This window comes from Heterodontus francisci, chromosome X (genome assembly GCF_036365525.1).
Source record: "Heterodontus francisci isolate sHetFra1 chromosome X, sHetFra1.hap1, whole genome shotgun sequence".
Lineage (NCBI taxonomy): Eukaryota > Metazoa > Chordata > Chondrichthyes > Heterodontiformes > Heterodontidae > Heterodontus > Heterodontus francisci.
In genome coordinates, this window is record NC_090421.1 from 5,129,544 (window position 1) to 5,146,224 (window position 16,681).

General features: G+C 42.4%; 1 protein-coding gene across 15 annotated transcripts in view; it reads left to right on the forward strand.

Moving 5' to 3' along the window:
* The window catches only part of cdk2 (cyclin dependent kinase 2), an 87,718-nt gene extending 71,386 nt beyond the window's left edge, over positions 1–16,332 (forward strand). For 13 of the 15 annotated variants that reach the window (XM_068025026.1, XM_068025028.1, XM_068025019.1 and 10 more), the window contains 4 exons: positions 2,269–2,439; positions 2,817–2,933; positions 7,123–7,326; positions 8,167–16,332. In XM_068025026.1, coding sequence (XP_067881127.1) covers positions 2,269–2,439; positions 2,817–2,933; positions 7,123–7,326; positions 8,167–8,271 — 597 coding nt within the window. In that variant the 3' untranslated portion in view covers positions 8,272–16,332. Of the gene's footprint in view, positions 1–2,268; positions 2,440–2,816; positions 2,934–7,102; positions 7,327–8,166 lie in introns of those variants that run through there. The other 2 variants (XM_068025033.1, XM_068025034.1) reach the window with 2 other exon arrangements.
* The last annotated feature ends 349 nt before the right edge of the window (positions 16,333–16,681 follow it).

The following is a 16,681-nucleotide window of genomic DNA, read 5'->3' on the forward strand; positions in this document are numbered from 1 at the left end:
TCAGTGCGGGAGGTGGAGGGAAAACGGGGTCAAAGTAACATCGTTGATTTAGGGGATGGTGGGAAGGGTTTGAGGTTAAAGTTTATGCAGTTTGGCAGGGGTGGGTAAAGGTCAGATGGACAAAGTAAGTGTTTTGTGGGGAGAGGGCATGTAATTTAATTGTTATGGGGGAGGGGCAGAAGACTCCCGGTATGGGAATCGCTATTTTCGGCATGGACGTGGTGGGCCGAAGGGCCTGTTTCTATGCTGTACGACTCTAAATGTCTTCATTTATTTTCATTTACTTTATCTTTAGATATTTAAGTTTACCGGTAGGGTTCAAAGCCCTTTAAAAATGGTGTTGGCGCCTGCACACAGGCAGCTGACGCCATTGCTGGGGATGGACAGCCAGCCCTCTCCATGTGATTGGGGAGGGCGGGGGCTTGCCCCGTCTACTTAAATGAATCACCGCATGGAAAGTTGCGGCGGCTCCACGACATGTGGCTCGCACGGGTGGGCTGCAGTTAAATTCAGCCCCATGTGTGGGGCAAGTAATATCAGTGTTACTTATAAAAGAAAGCTGGTTTCATTTTTTTATTTAATCTATGTATGTAATGTTTTAATGACAATCCCTCACCTTTTTTATAGGGATTTCTAACCCAGTTTTATTTTGTCCAATCTCAAGGCACAGCCTATAGTGCTGCTTGCAATTTTGTTCCAGCTTGTGATCTTTCAGCCCACACACAATCTGGAGTTTTAGCTCCATGCCCATGTGACTCAGACAAGATTTCAAAGTTCAGGTTCTATGTGTCATTTCCTCTGGTGGGGAAGTCCAGAACCAGGGGGGCATATCCTGAAAATTAGAGCTCGGCCATTCAGGAGTGAAATCAGGAAGCACTTCACACAAATGATAATGAAAATCTGGAACACTCCCCGCAAAAGGCTGTGGATTAGGTTGATAGATTTTTGTTTCAGTGATTGGTATCTAGGAATATGGCGCTAAAGTGGGTAAATGGAGTTCAGGTACAGATCAGCCATGATGTAATTGAATGGTGGAACCATTCTAGAGGGGCTGAATGGCCTCCTTCTGTTTCTGTGTGTATGTTTTATACATTTGTTTCATTAGATCTTTCCATACCAACGCTCACATACAAAAGATTTTCAGTGATTTCACTAATGTAGCCCTCTGCCACCCATACTATAGGGTGGCCCCTTCTTAAAATTGCAGGCGATATCTTTTACTGGACGGGAGAAGGACCAGATGCAGATCCAGCACTGGTGTTGACATTACTGAATGACCCAACCACCCTGTGTAAAACTGTTTGCTCTGATCCCTAACTCCACATACCTCTATTGCCGAGGAGGCAGTGGCGTAGTAGTAATGTCACTGGACTACTAATCCAGAGCTCAGGCTAATGCTCTGGAGACATGGGTTTGAATCCCACCATGGCAGATGGTGAAATTTGAATTCAATTAATAAATCTGGGATTAAAAGCTAGTCTAATGGTGGCCATGAAACCATTGTCGATTGTTGTAAAAACCCATCTGGTTCACTAATGTAAACTAAACTAATGTCCTTTAGGGAAGGAAATCTGCCGTCCTTACCTGGTCTGGCCTACATGTGACTCCAGACCCACAGCAATGTGGTTGACTCTTACATGCCCTCTGAAATGGCCTAGCAAGCCACTCAGTTGTCAAGGGCGATTAGGGAATGGGCAATAAATGCTGGCCTTGCCAGGGATGCCCACATCCCACAAACTAATTTTTTTTTTAAAGTACTAAATACATGTAAGTTTTATCAGTTCTCAAGGTCTTCTCTAGGAGCAGGGGAACATTATCCTTTTCAATCCTTTGTGTGAGAGAGAGCCTTGTTATTGTCCTTTGTGATAATCAAGCCTGAGCACAGCTGTGCTAGAGAATGAGGTGGAGGAATCTCAATATTTCTGCTGTTTCTCTGCTACTTTTACAGCTGCGAATATTCACCCGAGTATTACTGTTTCGTTTTTAACTGTAAGGTTATCTTAATCTGTGTTTACATTTGAGCCCTATGATCAATACAAGCCCCTATGGCCATAGTACTCTCTACGCACCTGATTTTGGTAGCTAAGCAGGGTGAGGCCAAGATAGTATTTGAACGCGAATCTAGGAATGCCAGATGAAGTTGGCTTAACAGCCATGGGATGTTTTGCTTTTCTAATTCTATTTATCATTAGATCTGGTACAATGGTTGATGTAAGGTATAATGTGTTGTTGTGCTGGTTAATTATTGTGTGTGTTTCTCCCATTCAGAGTTACCTATTCCAGCTGCTGCAGGGGCTTGCATTCTGCCACTCTCATCGGGTACTCCACCGTGACTTGAAGCCCCAGAATCTGCTGATCAATGCCGAGGGTGCGATTAAACTGGCTGACTTTGGTCTCGCGCGAGCTTTTGGTGTGCCTGTTCGCACGTACACCCATGAGGTATGTCATCCCCAAAACTGGGTATAGTGGCTTGGATGGGTAGCAAAGTATTCCAGGGCATCACTGGGTGGGAAATGTTAATTCCCAGGAGCTGGGGAAGGGGCTACAGGTGACCAGCTTTAATGGGCAACCAGAGGCTGGAGCTTCTTGAGCTACTACCTCCAGGCATGGTTACTAACAGAACTGTTAGTGAAACTCCTTCTGCTGCTCAGCATCACAGTTTAATAACTATGTGTACTTTTCTGTTCAAGACCCATTTGCTGGTGGCCTTTGAATTCCCCCAAAATTATTTTTGCTTATGGACTCAAATGTCCAAAGATCTGTCTGGAAAAGCAGGAGGAATATAATGAGTTTGAAATCCTTTTTTTTTGTTGCAGGTTGTCACTCTGTGGTATCGAGCCCCTGAGATCCTCTTGGGGTGTAAATATTACTCAACTGCAGTAGATATTTGGAGTCTTGGCTGCATCTTCGCAGAAATGGTAACAGATTCTAAAGTTAGTGCAGCTCTGTGATAAGATAATGGTTAAACTGAGAAACACATCAAAGATGCACTCCCTTTTTAAAAAAATCCTCTTTGTATCTCCTTCTTCCTTCCTCAGGCTGTACATTCTGGGCAAGAGCGAAAGGGTGTTTGTCAGCTTCGTTTTATGGTCTGGCAATATGGAGGTGTTGAAATGTAATCCGAAGTGGGACTCTCGCTAGTTGACAACCCTCCATCCCCCACTGTTGCCTTTATTCTTCCCTCCCACTTGCCAGGAAGTCATAAAATCTCAAATTAAACTTTTATCTGGAGAAAATCTGGTGTGAATACCCATTGAGGTGGACATTCAAGCACTGCTTCCAGATTAAGAGGGAGAGGAAAAGATTGATCCCAGTTATCACACAGCTTGTTAATCATGAATGCTCGAAGGACATGGGATTTTTTTTTTTGCAGACTAGTCAGTTTCCCAATTCGTAAAAATTGACATGTTCTGTGGTTGTGTATCTTTCACATGATCTTAAACTTTGGAAGTTCTACAGGGAACAAACTTTGAGAAGCATGCAGACAATGCAAATCCCATCTTTATAGACAGCTGACTTCTTAACCGTTTGAATATAGAGTGAATTGCACTGTTGCTTGTGGCTTTAGATGCTTAATGTGATGAGTGATCTCGGTATCAGTCGTCTTTGAAGAGGTTTGCGAATCTACTTAAGACACTTTTACACTGTATAATGATACAGCCAACTACATGTGGATCTCTTTTTACCACAGCACCCCATATTGTGAACCAGTCCAGCTGTCTAATCCCAACAGTGTCATAAATCCACAAAGGTGTTGTCAGGATAGGGAAGTTGCTTTTAGGAATGTATATGTGGGAAGTGGTTGTGATGAATAGTATAGATGTGTTTAAGGGAAGCTAGATAAATACACGAGGGAGAAAGGAATAGAAGGATGTTTTGAAGGTTGTGAATAATAACTCCTGAAAAGGCTTCTGTTTGCTCACCAATGTGGCTGTTTCTTTGTTGTTGAATTTTTTTCTTTGCTGGGCAGGGGCTTCTTTTGACTCAACTGTGACTCACCTGAGCAAAGCCCATTATTTCTACTTGGAAGCATTGTGAATCGTAATGGATGGCAATCGAGCACAGACAGTTGTTAAAGGCTCCAGTGAAAGTTCCATTAAATGCACAATCTACTTAAATGTAGAAAGGGAGGAGGAAAAGCATCTTTTCATCTCGTGAATTTTTGCCAGATTGCCTGGAGTGAAATACAAAGATGTCTATTTGGAGTCCTATGTTCTCAAAGAAATATTTCAGTGCTTTTGATCACTAACATTAGCACTCAGATGATCTCCCAGCCTCTCTCCCTACCCTGATGCCTGTGTGATCAATCTCATCAGGTTTTGCCTTGGGGCAGTGAGGGTAGGACATGATGTGATGCATGACTTTGGTGTGATAGCTTGCGGGGAGGATGGGAGCGTGAAGAAATATTCAAACCATTGTCTCATATCCACTGAACCATTTCTTATTAAATATTAGGTTTAACATTTTTAATCTGATATCACTTCAATATCTTCCATTTGGTTTTTGTTTTCATTTATTATTTCACTGAAAGGCCATTGGGTGCTTCCCCACCCCCCACCCCCACCATTTCCTTCTCTACTGTCCCCATTCGACAGCATACTGGATAGACTGGTGAGCTGCTCCTAGCCCTATGCCGTTATTGCCTTTTCCTCTCTGGAAGCGTCAATCCTTTGCTTGGGAACTTGCTGTACACGGGTGAACCACTTTGTGGCTGATGCGCCACCCACATTGATGCATTTTTTTAAAACTCTGCAGTACTAGCTTCAGCTATCTTTAAAGAAAATTACATAGAGTCTACAGCACAGAAACGGGCTTTTTGGCCCAACCGGTCTTTACTGGTGTTTATGCTCCACATGAACCTCCCTCCCATCTTACTTCATGTAACCCGATTAGCATATCCTTCTATTCCTTTCCCCCTCGTGTACTTGTCTAGCTGCCCCTTAAATGCATCTATGTTGTTTGCCTCAACTGCTCCATGTGGTAGCGAACTCCACTCTGAGTTAAGAAGGTTCTCCTGAATTTCTTATTGGATTTATTAGTGACTATCTTATTTATAGCCCCTAGTTTTGGACAAAGCTCTACTGCCCCAAGCAGTCTTACCTGTCCAAGGGCACTGGATGACCCAGCAAGGCTCTGCACACAGTTCCTTCTTGAGCACACCAGAATGATTTGTGGCTTGAGTCACGCTGTAAAAATCCTTGCTTGGTACAGGTGAGGTGATTAGAGATGTTCATTTAGCCCCACTCTAAATTACTAAGTTGAAGGATCATTTTGTATTAACAGGAGAGAGAGGAAGTGTATCTAGTTTTTCCTATCATTCCATGAGTGTAGTACCATATTACCTGATTTTTTTTTTTTTGTTGAATAGATTAGCTCTGTGAATTGTGGTGTTCAAGTACAGTTTTACTGATGGATAATTCAATATGGAGATTGTGATCTAAAATCTGTAAACATACCAGAAATCCAAGATGTGAAGGATTTTGAGTGCCACCATTGGCCTCAGTGTTAGGTTAGGGACAGTAGAATCAGATGGAATCTTTCTCCTCGCCATTATCCAGTGACTGGAAGGGAAGAAGTGAGAATGTCACAAAGGACAGTGTTAGATTGGCAGTGATGTGCCCCATAGCTGAATAGCCTTCCTTCCGATGCTTGCTGTCTTGGCTCACACATGAAGAATGGTCACTTAGGTGAAGTAGTGGAGGATGCCTGGCATCCGTGGAACTCTACCTCACTTAGGAGGCAGAGAAACATCCCTGCACAAGAATGATGCCTATGCCACCACAGATGACCTTTTTGCACCTACAGTGAGGGAGGGGAAATTTAGGTTGCGGACTGATCTTCCATTCCTGTAACGTCTTGCGGTAGTGTTCATTGTACAAGGAACAGAATAAACAGAGCTCCTCTGAAATCTGCTTTCAAATGGCTGTATTGTTTAAATATGGTGCATGATTCCAGTGTGCTGGGCTCATGATGTCATGAAACTTGCTGACCCAGTCGCCTTGGGGGAGAAATTCTTGCCCTCCGTTCTAGACATACTTTTGCCTTTTTGTTGCATAGTACACCCACTGTATTTTGTGAAATCATAAGCAGTCCAGTGGAGTTGTAATTGTGTGCTTCACACTGAGGTTATTGGAGGGGGGAGAAAGAGTTCACTGTTGATGAAATATTCAAACCAGTTGAGCTCAATCTGTAACCATTGTATAAGCGGATTACTGTGTGCATGTTGCAGTGAAACCATATTTCTTTCATCTGCAATCTAACTGCATAATGTGGAACACGAGACCATACCTTAGTTTGGGAAGTGAACAAAAGCACATTGGTGAGACCATCACTGTGTAGGACTCCCTAATTTTTCCAAGTCAGTATCTGGATGTTAATCACCCGTTGATAAAATGAAAAAGGATGTGAAAGTAGCAATATTAATTGCTTTTGTTTTTTTTTTAAAAACACATTTTGGAAATAGCCCCAATGATGCAATTTCCATTTTAAAGATGGACATAGATCCCTGTGTCCTGTAGAGGGAAGATTCTGCATCCAGTTAAACAATATAGTGCCTTCAGTCCATATCAGTAACTGACTGCCTATTAATATTATACTGGGCTGCTTCTGGTGACTCTGGGTAAATGTATTGCTATGCAAACCAAGAAGGCCCCAGACACAATTCTTGGTCTATGCTGATTGCACAGATCTCTGCCAGGGCAGTAGTGGAGTGGGGGCAGAAGTGTGGGATGTTAACCTGTGTCCCTGGTCCTGACTTCTGATGGAATATGTGCTTACGCTGTGTGAACAGAGGCAAGCTCAACTTTGACTTTCCCCCCCAACCTGCATGTTTAAATGCTCTGCCAACACTCACTGTCCAGGCATGTGTATGAAGCATGGTCACTTGGATGACCTATCAGAGAGTGGCTGGTCCTTGTAAAACTGTGCCCAGCAAGAGTCCGCAACATCAGGACAGAGGGAGAGGGGTGGAAACTTGAGTTCCCATGTATCTGATGCTCCGGATGTAGATACGATACGTACACGCAAAAGTCCAGGGGAGCACAGCTGTAATGGCTGTTGAGACAATAGGGTGGTTTACTAAAACAATAATTGCCAATTCTAGTTTGGTTTTGTTTGTCTCAGATCACTAGGAGAGCCTTATTCCCTGGGGACTCGGAGATTGATCAGCTGTTTCGCATTTTCCGAACTCTCGGAACACCAGATGACTCGGTCTGGCCAGGAGTAACCTCCATGCCTGATTACAAGCACACATTCCCAAAGTGGATTCAGCAGGATCTTGGTAAAGTGGTCCCCCCTCTGGATCAGGTTGGCAGGGACCTGTTAGCGGTGAGTAATGAGATACGAGTGTGAGCTGCATGTCATGTAACAATTTCAAATCAATTTAGTAACCTGCAGGGTGATCAGATGATCAGTCTGTGGAACTCCATCTAGAAGCCTGGGAATGTGAGAAAATTGTGAAGGGAATTTTAAAATGTTTATCTAAAACTCTGGACTGGTTTTAAATAGAGAGGCCAGCGTAGTTGTAGTTATTTAACAGAGTCCTAAGTCCTCCGGTGAATTTCACTCTTCTAACTTTACCTTTGAAACCAGAGCCACCTCAGAACCAATGCAAGCAAAGCTTGGAGAAAATGGAAGTTTTCTGTACTTCTACCTACACGCCAGTGTACACAAATTATAAAAACCTGGAAATCATTTACACTTGGCTGTGGGGTGGAGAGCGAGGGGAGAGTTTGTCTTTGAAACAAGCTGGTAGCTTCTATAAAGATTTGATAAAGACTCCCTGAATTCTGGCCTCTTGAGCATCCCTGATTTTAATTGTTCCACCATTGGTAGCAGTGCCTTGAGCTGTGTGGGCCCTAAACCCTGGAATTCTCTCTCTCTAAACCTATTTGCGCCTCTACCTCACTTTCCTCGTTTTAAGACGCTCCTTAAAATCTACCTCTTTGACCAAGCTTTTGGACATCTGACTTAATATTTTCTTATGTAGCTCGGTGTCATATTTTCTTTTATGATGCCCCCGTGAAGCGCCTTTGGACATTTCATTATGTTAAAGGTGCTATATGAATATAAGTTGTTGCTTATTCTGCTATATATCAATGCTTCACTTTTTTTTTAAACGTTCACATTGAATTTAACTGACCTACTTTTGATTCCTCTTTCCTGCAGCAAATGCTTCAGTACGATCCAAGCAAGCGGATCTCAGCGAAGAGTGCCCTGTCCCACCCTTTTTTCCAAGACGTGACCAAACCCGTCCCTCACCTTCGAGCTTAAAATTCAGCTGATCAATCGCTGGTCTGGAAAACCTGAAAAGTCACTTGTAAAGAACTGACGAGACAGTGTCTATTCGTGCTGTCTGTCCAGCCTTTATTCCCAGGAGCGCCAAAGATCCATGTGTTGGTCATTCACATCTCCAGAGCTTTTATTTAACAAGTTCCATATGATTTTTGCGAACATTTGAGATTTAACTTTTTTAGCAAAGTATTTTTCACATTCCTCGGATAAATGGATGATCTCCAGTTAGCCTTCCTTGGGAGATCATCCTGCCTAATTCAATTGGAAGGCTTCTGATTTATCATATCAACTTATTGCAATACAGAGAGCCACAATAAGTGTGCATTTGTGCTCTATTTTTCCATTCCTACAGTAAGCTGTGATAATTATCACCAATCAACCAGAACAACACTAATAAAACCCTGGTGAGATGCTTTCATGTAAACAAAAGTTATATTTCCATTAAAGAAATGTCCCAATGGCTCAGAGATGCAAATCTCCATGTCTGAGCCATACAAACCAGGAAGGTCCTAATTTGATTCTCCGTATCTACCGATTTCAGCCAGGGCTATGGTAGAAGTGCCACAATTGGCTGGGTTAAGGAGAGGAAAATAGTCAATGGTTCCACTTCCTGGTTTCTACCTGGTAACCCTCGCTGGCAATACGCATGTATGGATACGTGATGACATAAATGTGATATTCCCCACAGTTGGATGGTCAGCTAACATTCATTGTCCAGGCTGGCGTATGAAGAGTGGCTTTTTAGGCAAGGTAGCAGAAACTCCTTATTTAACTCAAATTGAGAGTTGATATGGGAGAGGAGATTGAAATTTTAGAAGTAATGGGATAGTAGCTCAGTGAATAAATACAGAGCCCATTGTGATGCTGAGGCACAAAGTCTCTGGTGCTAAATTAGATAATCTTAGCCAGTGAGGACACTATAATCAGCCACAGTAACACAGGACTAGCAAGGGAGAAAGAGAAATTGGTCCGAGTTCCTGTCCTTGGTCACTATCCAGCCATCTCTGCCAGAAAATGTGTTTGTGCGGATGTTGGGTGAGGACTGGGTGAAGCATGGGTCTGGAAAGTGGGGTGGAAATTGGTCAAAAGAGGATTAAGATTACCAGAGATACAACAAAGTAGTATTGATGTTACAGGTACAATTAGACCAATTGGGTATTCACCTAGCAGGTTTATTTTCTGGTTGGAGTGGGTAGTTTATTGTGGCTAGTTGGGAAAGTCACTTTAGATTAATACACAATAATTAAGTCAGCCTAATAACCTAGCATTGAGGCTTTTTGACTCTTCCCACAAAAAGTGTGACTGCTGTCATTGAGTCATGCACTAGATGCTGATGGTTGTGAGATAGCCTGTGCTGTAGGTCCTGATGGTGAATCCGGTCCATTTCTTTCCTGTTGGTCTGAGTTGCAATCCCAGTTGACATGGTGGCACAATTCCAAGGGGCAAGTATGAGTCTAACATTACTGAAGAGAACAGGGAAAGCATGAGCAGTAAGCACGGGAAACAAGGAGGGTATTGATTTACATGAAGACACACAAGCTAATGCTCGGAAACGAATATATGAAACTTTTGGAGTGAATAGTCTTTAATTCAGGTTGCCTACACTTTAGTTGAGTTGACAATTCCACAAAAGCTTAATTAGAACTGTGCAATTAGGATGAATGGATACTGTCACTTCGAGATTATGTGGAAATGTGCATTTTTGAACCATTTCTTTGTTTTAATCTGTTGTATGTCATTCTAATCTTGGATCTATGAAGAGCTATTTTACAATGTTTTGAGATTGGATATAAATATTATGTTATCTACACAAGCTCATCCGAACCCTTATTGGAGTTTAACCAGTGCTCGTCCATGTGAATGCAATGTAGCTACTCTGTTACTCTACTCTGGGCCTATGTTGTGGTCAATTTACTCTACATTGGTAGAAGGTTGAGCATTTTGAGATTAATTGGACTGCGGTTGGTGGTTTGCATTGGGGACCAGCATCTCGCAACCCAAACATACCAAGCAATTATATTAGAGTACGGCTTCCACTGTGCTTTGTTGGTGGTTTCCAATTCGCTCATTGACTGGGTAATGTGGTCCTAATGGCCAACAAAATGAAAGTAAGGTTCTCCCTAAGCAAATCGAACCCAATAGGAAATTGGGTAATCCGATGAAGAAACTGTGATGCCACCTGGCCTAAATCACCATGGCACCTCCTTGTGATATATTCAAAATGGCAGGAATTCTGATAAAATGATTAATCCCACACTGTCTATCATTTGGGAAAATCTGGGATACAGCAGCACTAACAGAACTGCTGCTCATCCCAGACCTTCATTCTTTCCATCTGTAGGCCCCTGAGGAAAAACAGAATACAATCATTGACCCAAACCTGTAAAGTGGTTGAGACTTTGGGGCCCTTTCAGTGACTCGGTAGGTAAAGGTGTACTGCTTGCTATAGAATGTAACAATGCAGAGGAGGAAAATCCCTGGTTCAATTCTTAGTTTGGACTGAGTTAGATGGTGGTGGTGCTACGATTGGCCTTGGTGTCCCTGGGCTAGAAACAGGCGATGTTTCAGTGAACTTCGTCTCCTGTTCCATTGTGGAGTCTCCCCGGCCATTCACTGGAGCCTTAGCCCAAGGCACAAACCCCCCACACACACTAGTAACTAAATCCTTTTCAGACTGTAGGCTTGAGGTACTTTTTAAAAAGCAGAAAATTGATAAACCATTGGAAGTAAATTTATATTTACAAACTTAAATCTTGTTCAGATGTAAATTGGATATTTAAATATTTCATGCAGATTAAAATTAAGCCCGTGAACTGTTTGCTTTTAATTTAGGGATGTTGCAAATTTTGGTATCCTTGATGACCTGTTTCTGTGCTTTTTCCCTTTGGGAGACCAACTGTCATTGCACTAGTGGCCTTGTCGGTCCTACTTTGCCAACTTAATAGGCTTGAGTATGGTTTTAACTATTGTCACCAAAGTTTGAGTCTGGGGATGAGTTCTGTTTGGCCTTTTTTAAAAACTGTTCAAGGGATTTGCATTTGCATTTGTTTTAACTCTATGTAGAAAATTAAAAATATTTTGTTGACTGAATTGTCTGTGTACTGAAAAATTAGAAGTTGGATGGCTGAAGGGATCTGGTGTCTGCATTTCTTCTGTGAGCTAGTAAAAAAGGAGGGGTTTGGTCTCCTTTCTAGTGCTTCAGTGACTTTTCTTGCCGAGTTTCTAATTTGGGCTTCAATGTCCCATTGTTAGTTGGACGCTCCAATCTGGAGATGTCTTTAGGCATGTCACTTCAGCTAAACTGCTAGGAGGCACGACTTGAGCATTGCAGATTTGTGACCTATAGATATTTTTAATATATTGTAATTCGCTATTACCAGAATAATGGTCCTGTGATTTCATCACAATTGTTAATCTTTTAATAATTAAAGCTGAAGATGCTGGAACTATCTAGTGAATCCGTCCTTACGGTGCCCTCCGGTCCAAGAGTATAGACACCAGACCTGAAACGTTAATTCTTTTTCTCTCTCCACAGATACTGCCAGACCTGCTGAGTATTTCTCGCATTTTCTGTTTTTATTTCAGAAATAATATAATTTAGTTTCATTTTTGTCTTGCTTCAAGTTTTTATTAGTTCTGCTTTTTATATTTAGAATAAAAAGGGTACATTTAAAATTGGTTCTGTTGATGACACTTGGGCAACCAGATCGAGGGCAAGATCCTGGAAAATGTGGACCATTTTCTTGGAAGCCTCTCAGCGAAAGCAGACATAGATGACCAGGTTCTTCATTGCCTCCAAAGCGCCAGCTCAGCCTTCGGCCACCCGAGAGTGTTTGAGGATCAAGAACTCAAACCTGAGACTAAGATCATGGTTTACAAGGCAGAAATGATCCCTGTGCTCCTATATGTTTCGGCGACTTGGACAACGTACAGCTGGCACCTCAAAGCACTGGAGAAATACCACCAGAGGTGCTTCCACAAAATCCTCCAAATCCAGTCGCAAGAAAGGCGGTCCAACAGCAGTGTCCTCACCCAAGCCAACCTGCCCAGCATCGGGGCGCTGATCACCCAAAACCAGCTCCTTTGGCCAGGACATGTTGGTCGCATGCCTGACACCAGACTCCTGAAGCAGCTGTTCTACTCCGAACATGGTTACAGCAGGGGACTCCCAGGAGGACAGCAGAAACATTTGAGAGAGATGTCCTCAAAGCATCCCTGAAGAGACATTCCCGTCGACTCATGGGAGTCCCTGGCTCGAGATCGTCCCAGATGGAGAAAGCTAATTCGAGAAGACATCGTACACCTCGAGGGAATTCATTGGGCACATGCGGAGATGAAGTTGAGGCATTGGAGGGAGCACACAAATCTCCAAACAACTCATCTACCTGAACCCTTCAAGCACCACCTGCCCCTCGTGGCAGAGTCTGCAGATTCTGCATTGGACTTGTGAGCCATCTCAGAACCCATTGAAATGGAGTTGGAAGCAAGTCATCCTTGATCCCGAGGGACTGCCTAAGCAGAAATGTAATCCTTTATGGATTTGTTAGAAAAAGGCAAGGAAGAAGTCATGTTAAATGTTTCCACTTTTATTTCACATTGTATTTAAATATATGTGCTTTTATTTCAGATTCAAAAAATTCTATTTAAAATTTCTACTCTTAATCCTTTCAGTATTTATGCAGAGAGCACGCTTGCTGTCACTTCCTGCTGTGACAGCTCTTGCCAGCAAAAGGAAAAGGCACAAAATGAGTGATGCCAAGATCCTGACCCCTGTGCTTCTGTGATACCCAACCCACAAATCTTGCACTGCCGAAAGGGGAAGGAGGGAGGATTTGTGATTAGGATTACAACCTCGATGTCTATTGGTTCTAAATTGAAATAAAGTGGCAGAGCTGGAGCTTAGTTGCTTGGGCACTAAACTTGGGGGGTCAAAATCTTGACAATGCATTCAACCTTTAATCCTTCTGATTTGGATAAAATCAGTACCGTGTGTACAGTGCTTGGGCATACTCGGAATCTGTCCTTTGGATGCTCCCGATTGTTTGTTTGTTTAGAAACCTTGAGTTATAGAATGATACAGCACAAAAGGAGGCCGTTCGGCCCATCGTGTCTGCATCGGATGGATCAGCACTCCAGCCCATAGAGGTTTGTGTCCAGCACAGACTGAATTTGATGGGTTCATTATCTTTCTGAATAGATGGATAATATTGGGATATTTTGAATTTTGTTTATTAAATAAGAATTGTGCTTTTGTCAACACTGCAAGATTGTTCTCCATTCTTCACAAAGCAGGGAATGTTAATACTAAAACAGATCTTGAAGCCTCATCACCATAGGAACGATCAACCTTGGTGCTATTGGTTTAAAGATAAAGGCCCTGAAATTCCATGTGTTGAATTGTGCTGGATTTGTACCAATGAGTCAGGACTTGGGCGGCACAGTGGTGCAGTGGTTAGCACTGCAGCCTCACAGCTCCAGCGACCCGGGTACTGCCTGGGCGGAGTTTGCAAGTTCTCCCTGTGACTGCGTGGGTTTCCGCCGGGTGCTCAGGTTTCCTCCCACAGCCAAAGACTTGCAGGTTGATAGGTAAATTGGCTATTGTAAATTGCCCCTAGTGTAGGTAGGTGGTAGGAGAATTGTGGGAAGATGGGGATGTGGTTGGGATTAATGTAGGATTAGTATAAATGGGTGGTTGTTGGTTGGCCCAGACTCGGTGGGCCGAAGGGCCTATTTCAGTGCTGTATCTCTCTATGACTATGACTTCTGCTCCTAATTTGTATGTTCGTATGACTGCAACCATCAATGTTTTGCTGAGCTGAATCTGCTAAAATGTGCTGGGTCGGTCTGTTTAAATATCCATTGATGGTTCTCTTGTGCTAAATGGTACTACTGTGCTGGGACGATTGAAAACCAGAGTGCACCCTTTTTTAAAAAAAACAATACTGGCTGAAGATTGCAACATCAAGTGGGATAGCAACAGGCACGTAGGAAAATTGACAGTTGGGTAACTGCACTAACGCATGTGATTTTTGTCCCACTTTTCAAGACTGTCTTTCCCTGGAGGACCTACCAGAGTTGGCCAAAGAGGGGATATACAAAGGGACGCAAGAGCATACAATTTTAATGAGACTGACCTCCAAACCTTCCCAAGATTCAACAAATTATTCAGTCTCCCGTGAGCGGTAACTGCAAAGAATTCCTTGGGCCGTGTGGAGGGAGGTGTCACTTGTACTGAGTATCAACTCTCACCTACAGAAGTTGTAAGAAATTCAATGACTTGAGCGGGGCAGGCAAGGTAACACACTGGCCACTCCCTTAACTTCTACACTGGTGCTCAAGGAAGAAAACACCAAGCTGCCTAGGAACAAGCTGCAGAGATGCAGCCAGTGGCAATTCTCTCCCACAAGCAAGCTGCCATCAGAGGAGCATTAACTCAGTCCCAAGAGCCTTCTGTAGTACTGGAGCAGCCAACCACCTTTCATGATACTGGCCCTATGATACCTAAAAACACTTGAATTGGAGAAAGGCACAGTTAGAGAACTCGGGGGAATCAATGGTGTGAGGAGACAGTAGGATGGCTTCTGTTTTAATTTGGAGTTTGTTGTATTAAAGGATAATGTGCACTTGCATCATGCTATATAATTCATGGAAATTAGTCATACAGCAAGGAGTATCCTTATTTTGTGCTGGCGTAATCAATTCGATGATTATTATTGGTCATATAGAGACAAAGAATGGGTCTTGAATGGGTATTGGATTGAGGGATTTATTGTGTATTTGAAGGTGGGTAAGTGCTTTGGGACATTTTACTATGTTAAAGGCACTATAACTATAATCTGTTATAACGTATGGAAACATGGTAGCCAATTTACAGATAGCAAGAACTCACAAACAGAAACAAATAAATGACCAATTAAATTTTTTTCATGATGTTGGTTTTTGGGAGAAATATTGGCCACGACACGGAGAATTTCCCTGCTCTCTGCATAATGCCATGGAACCTTTTATGTCCAGCCTGAAAGGGCAGATGGTTTAATGTCTCCTCTGAAAGATAGCACCTCCAACAGTGCAGCACTCCCTCATTACTGCATTGAAGTGTCAACCTCAATTATGTGCTCAAGTCCTGGAGTGAGGCTTAATTAACCCCATAAGATAGTAAATGTTATGGAAAAGTTTATTCAGGAATATTACTTTAAATTAAACTGTGGCAGTAGGGCCAGGGGATACAGATTCAAATTAATAAAAAAATTAAGGCTGACATCAAGCTGTTCTTCACACAGTGGTGACTACTTGTAGAGGACTTCTGGGAGACTGGTGGAGGTGAAAACCCTGGAATCGTTTAAGAAATAATTAAATGCAACTATGGTCGGGAGGGTGGGGGGAGTGTAGGGTTACGTGGATGGATAAATTAAGATGGTCCAGATGGCCACCTTCATTGGAAGTATCTTGTGCTGTGCATTTACAGCATATTCTACAGCTCTGGTGAATAACTGGGGGTCTTGCACTGTCACTTTTGGCCACTTGATGGCACCAGTCCAGTACTTCTGGCATTTCCAAGCTCATTCTGTACTTTTATAAAGGCAAAATAGTGAAAGGTGTTTGAGATTTGTACAACCAGAAAATTAGCCAATTGCTGGGGAGCTTTTTTAGAAGGCTCTGCTCCTGGGCAACAAGTACTGTCTTGCTGCAGAAATTGAATTTGAATGTAGTCATCAGGTACTCTGCCTTTTATCAGATGCTATAGGCTCTACAGAGTATGGTTTTGTAAAGCAGTTTTAATTGTTTTAATTTCTTTCAAAACCTCGGTAAATTAAAAGATGTTTTAACAATGAGCATGATCTACATAATGTCTTCATGTCACCCATTGAATGGCTACAATTTTTTTTAAATTATCATAGAATATTACAGCACAGGAGGCCATTCAGCCCATCAATTCTGCGCCAGGTCTTTCAAAGAGCAATCCAGTTGGTCCCACTCTGCTCCATATTCTTGCAATTTTTTTTCTCCTTCACATAGTTATCCAATTCCCTTTTGAAGGCTGCAATTGAATGTATATCCATTACCTTATCTGACGGTGCATTCCAAATCCTAACCGCTCATTGCATAAAAATGTTTTTCCTCATGTCGCCTCTGGTTCTTTTGTCAATCATCTTTTAATCTATGCTCTTTGGTTATCAACTCTTCAACCAGTGGAAATAGTTTCTCTTTATGATAGAGTTAGTTACTCTATCTAAACTTATCTACCCATTTTTTGTTTTTTTATTTCTTGCCCTGGGAGAGATTGATGGAAAAATATAGAGGGAGATTTACTCTGTATCTAACCCCCTTTTCTTTTTTTTTTTCTTTTTGTGTAGAGGGAGCTTTACTCTGTATCTAACCCCCGTGCTGT